This window comes from Photinus pyralis, unplaced genomic scaffold, assembly GCF_008802855.1.
Source record: "Photinus pyralis isolate 1611_PpyrPB1 unplaced genomic scaffold, Ppyr1.3 Ppyr1.4_LG1, whole genome shotgun sequence".
In the NCBI taxonomy this organism is placed as follows: Eukaryota; Metazoa; Arthropoda; class Insecta; order Coleoptera; family Lampyridae; genus Photinus; species Photinus pyralis.
In genome coordinates, this window is record NW_022170249.1 from 50,995,899 (window position 1) to 51,008,130 (window position 12,232).

Here is a 12,232-nt window from a genome sequence, read left to right on the forward strand (position 1 = left end):
TGTTAATGAATTCAGATTTTGTTGTTAATAAGAAAGTTTAACATATATTTACGGCAAACCACCGAGTTTCTATACAGTGTGATTGATTTTGCGTGTCCAAGCGTATATTTCTTGTATTAATGAAGATAGGAAAAACGTGTACAAAACAAAAATACTCTACTTTCAAATTCTGATTACATTAAAAATACAAATGATATTAAAACAAAAGGGTATCGGAAAACAAAAATTTTTTTAAATAGATCGGTGACTTTTTTCTGCAATATTCTTAAAGAACTTGAAATTCTCTTTACAATGATACCAAATAGGTTAAAATTACCTTAGAAATGTAGCAATGTATTTAAATTAATGTCTTAAGTTATAATAGTTATTTCTGTAACTGCTTATTTCATTTGTTTTCTTGGCTTCCTGTTGTAAATTTTATGTTTTTGTTTAAATTTCCACTACTGCGATTGGTTCTAAACACATTACTGTAGCTTTAATTTCTAAGGTAATTATAACATATCATGATATCATTGTAAAGAGAATTTCAAGCCCACTTTGTCTTATACATAGCTGTAATTTTCCAACCTACATTCACGTATAAAGGAAATTTTTCCAGAACTTAATGATTTGAAGTATAGAGGACTAAGGAGAGCAAGTAAACACATTTATAATTTGTAACCCAGGACAACTCCAAACAAACACGATTACTTGATATTGCGCTGCAGCAATCGACTTCATTGTAAGAAAGTAATGGACATCGGAAAACGTAATTAAGATTGTCATTACTACTAAGTTTAGAATTTTGTTTATTTAGAAAGCAACGTAAAAAGCGTATCTCGTTAAATAACGGAAGCGCCTGTATAGCGTACATTTTAGGTGTGCACTGCCCATTCTTTTAAATTATACGATAATATTTCACAAGTTAATTTAATTCAAATTATACCCCAACACAAGGGTCAACTAATTATACGGTATTTAATGATAGGATAACGACTTGTAGAGGCCCAGGGTAATATTTGTATCGATTGCAGTGACACTTTTTATACTGGCTTTTTTGTTTACAATTCGGACACCTTTTACCTTCAACGGCAGTAGTGTTTTTATAATTCACAGTGTCTGAAGCTCTGCCTGTAATCCTGCAGGTCAAGTTGTGTTATTTTCGAATGATGCTGACATCTGCCAACGACAGATGCTAAGGGTGACTTCAGAGACCTTAATTATCAAAACAATGTATACGTTTTTTTGCAATCAATCCGCCGCATGTTTTACACTTAGCTACATTCAATTGTGTTAGCTTCGTCCTTTTTTTACACGGGGACGAACTTTGTGTAAAAACTCGAGTATATATAGAAGGTAAACATTGTAACAAAAAGTCAACAAAACACTGTGTACACAGAGAAATTAAGAAGTAAGCTTTTCTAGTTCGTTTCCTTCGTTCCCCAGTAGTGTGAAAATGAAACAAAAAATAAATAAAATCGGTACATTCGAGAGATTTAGTACAACTTAGAATTAAAATAACAGATCTAGTGGTATAATTCAATTGAATAATAAGTTTGTGTAAATAGAAACGTTTAAAACGAACTTTTGTATAACTTTTCCTGAAACTTAAAGGAAATTGGTCTTAAAGTTCATCTAACTTGAGCGGAAAATAAATTAGCCACTACGAAACTGCACGGTTGGTTTTCTTTGTTTGTAATTTTTTATACTCCTCTTAAGATTGATTATTATAAGGGAAATGAACGAAAAACCTTGCAATTTATCTTCTCGAAAGGTTATCTTTGATAGCGTTAAACGAATGGACAGTGAATACCAATGAAACTACGACAAATGATCGATGCAACATATTAATTCTGCTCCACAAAATATGCATAGAAGGTCCATTGCTTAAAATCATCAATATCACTTAATCATATCTCCCCATCCCCCACTGTGGAAAACATCAAGAAGTATTATTCAACACACTAGCTTATTATTACAGTTGTGTAGGTACATGTGGCGATACTAATGAAAATTATATAGCTTGTTCAATTGCAACACAGGAACCAAGGTACCAATTTCGCGGCCACTTAGTTCTACTTCGCTGGGGAAAGTTAACGGAGGTACAAAAAAATTATGAAACTTTTAGTATTTGCATAATTTAGCCTACGTGCCATACTAATATCGAGTATACAATTGGAAAGTTAACACGCCAGTTGGCGATTTTTTTACTTTGAAAGTCTCAACAAATTGTATTTTTCAGGGCCGTAACAAACTGTTTAGCGGGGCAGTAATTATGCAAAATTCATAAGAATCGTGCGTTTTGTGCCCAGTCTTTAAAATTTGGTATAGTCTTACGTATGGTTTTAGGCAACCATCGCAAGCAACTTGTGCATGACCTATGATGTCCTGTTTGCTATAAATCCAATATGGCCGCCATATTTATTGGTATTTTTAATAGATGGGCTTCTATTAGACACGTGTTTTCTTAATTACAAGCATTACTTATTGTAACAGTCGTAACAGAGTGCATTTCGTTTGAAAAACAGCTGGCGCGTAAAAACGCATGGAATTTTAATTGCCGCCATCCATATTTTATTAATGTTTGGCAATTGAATTCATTTAATTGAGGGATTCCGCAGTATTGGACGGATTCACCATCAACTCTGTAGAAGGATATAATCGCGTTTTTTGCTTCTTCGTAAGTACGCCATTTGCATTTTATGTACTTATGTGTATCTTTCTTTAGGTTTCGGCTGATATGTGATACAATTTTCCATCGACGATTGTCACATTCATCTATAATTAGCCCTCTTATTTAAAGAAGTGTGCACATTTTTGGTTATCAACGAAGAGGGTTACCTTTGATTTTCTTTTATGGTTTTAATTGTAGGGTTCAAATGAACTGTAACTACCAGTTTAAAGGAGACGCTCGCACAACCCGCGAACCGATAAACTTGCAGCTACCTGCCTCATTAGCGTACAGCTGCGTCGCTTCCATTCCGAAACCTGGTCGACGCCATTTTCCCTGAATGCAACCTCGCCGAGTACCACAGAATATTATAAACCATAACTAGGGCTACCAACCGAATTTTAGTTGTTTTAGTTATATGGAACGTACAATATTATACAAGGTGTAGATACTTGATTGGCACTAAATAAATCAAAGTTGTGTGTGTTTATAAATTTTATTTAGAGACTCTGGAGCACGACTGCAGCTACCCGAGTTCCCACCAAGAACCCTTACAATCTTTACCAAAAGCTTCTTCAGCTTCCTGTAACAATTACCGCAATCCGATTCTTTTGTGTATGTTTTATTGGAAAGGCGGATTTTGGCCGTGCTGATCTAAAACTTTTGCTGTTATGATTATGCTTGGGGTTAAGATCATGATCACAATAGTGAGTATACAATTTGATTGATGTGATACAAGACTCTTGTGACCCTTCACGTACGCCAGGAATTAACTTTATTTTAAAGAGGAAGGTCCAAATCGCAGAAGGTCAAGATGTTTGATTCAAAATAGAATTTATTTTACTAGTAACAATCAATAAAATATAGGAGCAATTATTATTTCTGAATTGAGTTAACACTAAAGTTCAATATTTATTTAGGCATTTCCAGTTAATACAGGTAGCGGTAGCACTGTTGGTGCCTACCATCCATTTAATCTCTATAAGGCATCCCAAGTGGTAATTTTGTTTTGAATATTACAATTTGAAAAATTAGCTCCTCTCCTAATAAATTATACACATTGAAATATTTGTTTAGAGCTCGCTCTATTTTAGGACTCGGCACTAATGTTTAATAATTCACCGCATTAATGTCGCTTGACAGCTAGCTTATACGGTTTGTAAATCTAACATCATATACTAGTAAAGTATACACAGGTAACTTTAGAGTAGTTAATTAAATCTACCTATGCATGTATGGGGTTTAATTTTAACATCAAACTCTGTTGGCTGACTTAGACAAACTTTTGTGACTGTTTAGATACCCACATCAGTTTAATTGTATTATTTTGTACGGGAGCCAAAACAAAATGTAACCGAATTCAAACTTTCGACCTTCAAAATATCTCCTACAAGCGATACCCGTTATTGATCGCAATTAGTATTTCATTGTCTTCTTCCTGCGTTGTAAATGTTGTATGATAAATGGAGATATCCTTTCATTAAGTCGAGGACTATTCATCCCCCACTAAGTTCAATACATTCGAGCATTTTTTATGAAACCTCTTGCTCGACACTTATAATTCACAGCGCGTGGTTAATTGAGCTAATACTCCATTCGCTATTCATTTATAATCTGACTCAATTAATTGCAGTGCATCGCAAAAGAAGTTGCATACAACTGCATTTTTTTACGATTCATGGAATACTGCCTTTGATCTTCGTATATTAGGTTTGCACAAAACTGTTTAGGACCTAGATCAGGAGCGAGTTAAATCAAGTACTTTGTGAACTTCATAAGTATACGTATAGATTAATTTCATTATTGCAAATTGTTAGTAATCGTTGTTTCATAAGAATTACTTGTTTTTAAAAACTGACCCATTTGCCATTCAGAACACGGTACTTCTTTAATACGATAACCCCAATGCTCGTAACGTACAAAAGCTACAATGTGAGAAATCATACCTAATTCCAATTAATTCGAACTTACGTACCCCATTAAGAAATGGGTTTTAGATTCCGATATAGATAAAACAAAGACAAGTAAATTAATTAACACATATGGCCTAACCTAAAAAGAAACGTGTTAACAAAGAGGAATTGTATGAAAATAACTTTACCTCAAGAGGATTACAGTACTTCCCCATTCGCGTAAAGACGGGACGGTTAGATAATTGGTTTAAACAATTTTAGCGTGATGACTCTGGAAACTTTCAATTCAAACAGACATTCTGCGTAAAGGTAGACCTGTCATTACCACGACACAAGCAAAAGTGAAAGTCATGTCTAGAGAGAGGAAGTTGTGGCATTTGCAATTTGTGTCTGGTTCCTTGTAAAGATTTTCTAATAACAGACTTTCATCAGACTCAATAAAAAGAAGGCATTAACCAAATTTTATTTTGCAATTTTTGCAATTTTCCATGTTCCTTAATTTAGTGCAATTTTTCGCGAATTCAACTTTAGTCAGATTATATTAATGAATGAATAATGATCCTCACTTAAATATGTTTAGCTGGTTATGAATTGCGTCGGCTGAACGTAAAACACGTACGAGATAGCACAAAAATAATCTCAGTAACTTGAAACCTAAGCAGGGAACATATTACAATAATTGCATTTTATATAGACTGCCAGTGCGAGTGAATACCTTATAAAAAGTGTAGGTGGTATTGTTAATCCTATATTTCTGTTAAAATGCCGAATGTTGCTTCATCAATTTCCCAAAAATTGCAAGAGTGGATTGGTCCTTATAATAAAAACGCGGAAGTATTTACTTCAGATGGCAAAATTATATTTTGCAATGTCTGCTCTAAATCCGTAGGGACAGGAAAAAAATATTTTATAGACGCCCATGTTAAAACTGGTAAGTTTTAAACTGTATTTATTTCTCGTTCGTTGCTGATCTAGTGACATTTTATAGAAAGCCACATACGCGCATTGAGTAAAAATGTGAAAAGCAAACAAACTTTGCTGACCATACCTGCCTTGACTTCCAGTGATAAAAAAAATGAATTTTACGAGGATTTATGTGGTGCACTTTTGGGGTCCAGTATACCTTTTTACAAAGTAAATGCGGAACCTTTTAAACAATTTCTGGAAAAGTACACAAGTCGTCACGTTCCAGATGAAAGTACTTTAAGGAAAACATACCTTCCAACAGTATTCCGGAAGAAAATGGAAAATATTAAAACTTCCGTTGGGAATAGCTATGTTTACTTAATTGTAGACGAAACAACAGATTCCAGAGGCTAGTAGAATTTTCACAATATCTTTTTTTTCTGAAATTTCATTTTATAGGTTTCTACATTGCAAATTTGCTGGTTGGCGTGTTAGACACTGATGAACCCCAGAAACCATTTCTCATTGCTTGTAAACGTCTGCCAACAACTAATTTTGAAACAATATGTCAGTTTATAAACAAATCTCTTACTGCTTTCTCGTCTACCATTAATGGGCGCGTTTTACTTTTACTTACCGATGCAGCGCCTTATATGGTTAAAGCTGCAAAAACTGAAGGTTTTTTATCCAAATTTATTACATGTTACATGTCTAGCACATGGAATAAATAGGGTTGCAGAGGTTGCCAGAGAACTGTGCCCTGGAGTTAACAAATTGGTTAACAATGGTATTACTATATTTAAGTTTTAGTGCTTGTTTGACCGTGGGATCTTTTAGGAAAGAAAGCGTTCCTTAAAGCACCTTCACGTGTGGCAATATACCAAGAAATTATGCCAGATTCGCCTCTTCCTCCGGAGCCAATAATTACTCGTTGGGGTACTTGGTTGGAAGCAGCGATATTTTACGCCAACAACTATGAAAAATTTGCTGCAGTTGTTAGGAGGTTAGAGGATGACGCAGAATCCGTAAAAAAATTAAAACTCTTAATAGAAGAACGAAGCGTACAGAATGAATTAATATTTATTAAAACACACTTGTGCTTTCTCCCTGAGTGTTTGAAGCAATTAGAAAATCAAGGAATGTCACTATATGACAGCATATCTATCGTGCAAGACGTAAAATCCAAAATAATACGTATTCCTGGCGAGAAAGGAAAACGGCTGAAATCTAAATTAGACAATGTTTTAGAAAAAAATGTTGGATTTAAAACGCTTGAACAGTATTCAACAATTTTAACTGGTGATGGGGAAGGTAATGAAGACATTAAAGTGGAGATGATTCCAAAATTTAAATATGCCCCCATTACTAGTGTAGATGTCGAACGTTCATTTTCCATATACAAGCACATTTTAGATTCGCGAAGGTGTAATTTCACTGAAGAAAACTTAGAAATGTATATAGTGTGCAATTACAACGCGTAAATCGTTAGCGATATATTTAGTAATAAGGCAATACTAATAATAAGTAATAAATAAAAATAATTAATAAAGATTAATAACTTGCAATTTTTAGTTTATTTAGAGCAATTTTTCCTTATTTTGGTTGCCATTTATGGCGCAATTTTTGTGATTTTTAGTGCCACAACTTCCGCTCACTAGTCATGTCAATGCCAATGGTACCAACTACTCTCAACACACTAAGGGCGCATTTATTCAGTTACACAAACCAGAGTACGATCAACGGAATGTTACAAACTGAGAAATCATACGTTTTGTAAGCATCTCCTACTAGGCCATCCGGGGTTATTAGGGAGGAAACGATGTTGGGAGTGTGGGACTGGAGCACATACGGTGTGGAGATACGTGAATTCATATCAAAGGCGGTATTGTCGAAAATCTATAATCAATGGTCAGTGGTGCTTAAGAGCGTTAGTTCCAAGTATGGGGGTCTGAACATCCGCGATATCGAAATTCCAATTGAACAGTCGGTGTAGGCCGAGATTCAAGGTAAGCTCTACGAAAACAACGGTGTAAGGTTACGAGAAGAGATGAAGTGTTTTCAATATCATGTTTGTATTGTTGTGAAGCTCACTTTAATGCGAACATGTTATTTGGACAATTCAGCTAACCTAGTTAACAAAAGTCCAATAAACTGTTCGCTTTTTCCGTTGGCGCTTTGCTTAACTTTGAATTTATTTCAGGTCGAGGACTCAGTAAATTACATTCAATTTAACATTATGAATCAACAGTTGTGCCTCATATATTCAAAGGCCAAAAAGGAAATATTTCACCACCAGTAAATAGAATAGGTGGCATTAAGAGACAAAGATTACTTAGCACTCCCCAAACCTCCACTAACAAGTGATTATGAAGCAAAGCACAATACCTTTCACTGTGATGGTTATGAAGTAAATCCCAGAATAATTTCCAGATTATTGAGTCTGTGTTGGCAGATAAAATTACACTGTGACAAATCTGTGCAAGTGCATATTAAAACGAAGCACACAAGTAAAGGTGTTTTTCTTCCAAAATATTGCAACTTAAGCAATAAAATTACCGTTGACAACAACTTAAAAAAATTATTTGCTAATCACCGGGTCGATAGTTTATCTATTTCTTCTAATTCTTCAGTGCCATCCCATGATTATGAACCTGAATTGATGCAAGATGATCACAGAACAAAAAAACATTCTCAAAATGTAATGCGCAGTAGGATGTCAACTACTATTGAAAAAGAGCCTAAACTGTTACTGGGATTACACTTCGGATTATACCAAAAACATTTAGTAAAACTTCTAAGTGAAAATATGTATGATCCAATAATTTTTGTCTTTTTCTTTTTTGCTTTTGCCATTGCACTAATACAATTTCTCTTATTTACCAATATTGTATTTTGATTTATGACTTTATTTTGTTTATTGTATAACTCTGTTAACAATTTTGTTTCGCTTTAGTTATAAATCTAAATAAATCATTATAATTATTTTTGTTCCATTTTTGTTAATTTTTCTATATTTCTGTGCGGCTTTTATTGAACAATATTTAAGTTTGTCCTGTATTTAGACTAGATAGTCTGTTTGGACAATAAATTATTATTATTATTAAAATATCTCTTTTTACTCTCCACTTGACGCCAAATATACTGTCCTCATGAATGCATCTATTTTCTTCAATAGATTGTCAGGTCGTGCTTTCACAAAACCACTTTGAGTCATCGCGTGCGTGAAGGTAGCCAGTACGCGCCAGTATATCAGTACTCTGTAGTACTGTTTGAGTACTATCTTAAAACGACAGCAAAAATTTGCTACCTATGAAGGACGCCGATATTTTTATGTACTGGCTGGCGGGATTTGGAAGCTAGCCAGTATACACTGGATATCGATAACCCGCACATTAATATACAACGGTACTATTTAGTACTTCTTGGGTACTGAACACATACACAATCAGTTTCTTGGTACCTTTAAGAGTTGCCTTGTACTGGCTACTGTCCAAATTCCGCTAGCCAGTACTCGAGAAATTGATAACCAGGATATAAACAAACAGCAGTACCATTTAGTACTGCGTAAGGATTGATTAAATGTAAAATCAGTTTTCTGATACCATTAGGATTACACTAGTACTGGCTACCTTCCAAATCTCGATAGCCAGTGCAGGGGATATTGGTGTACGGCACATAAATAAGCGATAGTACGATTTCGTACTTCCTAGGTAGCAGATATGTTGATTGGATATATATATATATATATATATATATATATATATATATATCTCCAATCAACTGAGTGGTAAGTTTAAGGATTGCCTTCTACGGGCCACCGTCCATATGCCGATAGCCAGTACCCCATTCCCCATTCGAAATCATTTTACCCAATCTTTCACTACAGAATAAGGTGGCGAATTTCCCCCATACACCTCATCCGACCGATCTTTAATGTTTTGAGGAGACACCTTCTGGAGTAAGGAATTTGATCATAGCTCGGTACCTGATTTTTGTAATTTTTGACAAGGTGTTAAACGAATGACAATTGTAAGAAAACAAATTGTCATAGTTATCTTTGTTTTTCCAAGACTTGAAGTGTAGGGTTGTACAGGGCCGCCGAGATGCAAATGCTAGACTGGTTATTATAGGTCCCTTACTATTGTACATGAATCTGAAGAAACCTGACGTAACCAGAATCCAAAAACGGCCATTTCAAGATCACTTAATCGCAGAAGTCAGCGCTCAATGTACATGTACATTTGCTGAAATGTTAGGAGCTACTAAATTACTTGTACAATAAACGAAGCGAATTTTTGTTATCAATTAATAAAGACAGTTTAGTGTAATTTCAAAATGGATTATCGTTACTAGATTGTAATTGTAACATTACTTACGTGACTGAGCATGCCTTACACAGAAGTTTGTATAGTTACATCAGAGAAAAGATGTGTACAATTTGTTACAACGCTTAAGAATCGAAAAGAACCTTTGTTGATGTAAATCAAGTGGTGTTGCTTTCAAAAGGTGTAACATTTTTAAACGAGTGCATTTCGTCTCGTTTAATAATGTCGTTTTAACATTTATGTTGGCCAAGAAAGTGGAATTTTTGATATTATATTTGAACCAACCAACCAACCAAAAATTTTCTTCCCCGTTCCCTTCATTGGCAAAGGCCCCAATTGCTTTTCGAATATTTTTAAACAATACAACCTTAATTTAATATTTAAAGCTGAACAATCTCTAAAAACATCTACCCGGATAAAAGAACACCTCTCCTGTATTAAAAATAACAACTCCTATAGTATTAAATCATCGTTTGCTGTCCACATTCTCCATACTGGTCACCCCTTTAATCCGCATTCTGATTTTAATGTCCTTCATAATTGTGACAAAGGTTCTAAACTTAACTTTCTTGAAATGAAAGAAATGAATTACACATAAATTTAGCCCTCAGCTCTCCCATAATGAAACTCTTAGTATCAACAAGGATTTCCTATTCTTACATAAAATTTTGCCACGCCTTGTACTCGCTAGACGTCATTTTATTGTAATTTTGCTTATCTCTAGTCTGTCATTTTAATTCACTGTCAGTTTTGGCTTGCTTTCAACATGTTCGATTATTCAAGTTTAAAGTTATTTAACCACATCACTATGTAATTTTCTTAAATTGTTTACTATTCCTTCAACAATGTGTTATTAGCGTATGTTTTAAATAATTACTTTAACTATTTAACTTAATTCTGTATTTTTAGGTTATAACCCTTTAGTGGGTATGTCATTAGTTGTTTTACATCAAATTTTACATCTTGTTACCGTAAGTTAGTGCCTTTATACATATCGTTGCCCAACCTTAAGGTTTTTCCAGGTTTTGGCAACACGTTTATAAAAAAAATTTAGCTTCTTAACCCGTCTATTTGTCAATTTTACCCTGGTGCTACCATCTGTTGTGAATGGTTGGTTTTCAGGTTTACTGCCCATGTAGGTGTATCACTTAATGTTTGTTACCGTTTTATTTTATTCAATTTACAAATTGTAAGTAGTGTTATTGTTCTCTCCTCAATTTAAATCTATATCGTTTTAGAACACCTGATGATGACCGTGTGTCGAAACGTAGTGTTTTGTCGTTAAGCTGTTTATTAAATGATATTTATTTATTATCCCTCTCTTGTTCTGGACCCTATATGGGAATGGTTTTGTGATCTTTGGATTTACTCGTATTCAATCTCCCATTTTGAGTATACAATGGACGCCAAATTACCTAAGTAAATAGACACATCTATTAATAACGAGCAGAAATACACAGACTAGCGCGAGCAATATTGTCTTAGTAAATCTTAGAACTAGACGAATGTCGAACGTATGCGATATGCACAATTTTGCTTGCAGTGACATTTGTTCGAGTGTTTCCTTCAAACAGTACGCCAATTTATTGAGTTTATCGCTATGATTGTAAAATACGAGTATATATTGCAAAAAAAATAATGTGGTTGAATAGAAATTAAAAATGCCTCCTATTTGATGTGGCACTTCACATTCTTGAGCAGTTGCTGTGACACCCACAGGGTGGAGATTCCTAGTGTATGTTGTAGATATTTCGTCCCCCTCAAAATCAAAATTGAGCTGTTTCGGAAATTCTCCGAAAAATGCCCGGTTTTCCAGAGAAGGAGGGTCGAATTTTCATTGGGACCTCCTGCATACTTACATATTCGTTTAATATCGGGCGATCAAAAATGATTGGCTGTCGAGTCATTTTTGATCGCATTGTATATCTTTAAAGCTTGTCCCTGCTTTTTTTGGTCCGTCGATCACAGTTTCAGCGGCGATTAAGGAGCTTCCATACATTCCTCAACAGTATAGAACTTTTGCTTGAAGGATTTTCTATATTTTTGTTTTAAATTTCTGAAATCGCATTGATTTGTGGATATTCCATTCAGAGATGCATGTGGATTCTGTATCAAAGAGTTTTTATACAGAATTTAATTTTCTTTGAAAATATCTAAATATTATATACGGTCGGTGGTCCATATTAGAAAAAGGGTTATTTTGTAGAATTTCTCAATCGCCAAATGCTCTAAATTGCTATGAACGTTGTAATCCTGAAAAAAAAGCTTCAAAAAGGTAGCACGTTTTTTTCAATTATAATATTGCAAATATCTTTGTAATGTAATTCTCCATTTTTTGGGGTTCGTTGAGATTTGCTTTAATATATAAAAAAAGGAACCACAATTGTTTATTGTTTCTAAAGCGATCGATTTCGGGTTTAACCACCCATCATCAGGCT

The 12,232-nt window shown here is 34.3% G+C and overlaps 1 protein-coding gene across 1 annotated transcript; it reads left to right on the forward strand.

Moving 5' to 3' along the window:
• The first annotated feature begins 5,932 nt into the window (after positions 1–5,932).
• LOC116162331 lies at positions 5,933–6,950 on the forward strand. The gene is made up of 2 exons (XM_031475946.1): positions 5,933–6,256; positions 6,307–6,950. The coding sequence occupies exons 1-2, from the start codon at positions 6,082–6,084 to the stop codon at positions 6,948–6,950; spliced, it is 819 nt and encodes a 272-aa protein (XP_031331806.1). The 5' UTR covers positions 5,933–6,081.
• The last annotated feature ends 5,282 nt before the right edge of the window (positions 6,951–12,232 follow it).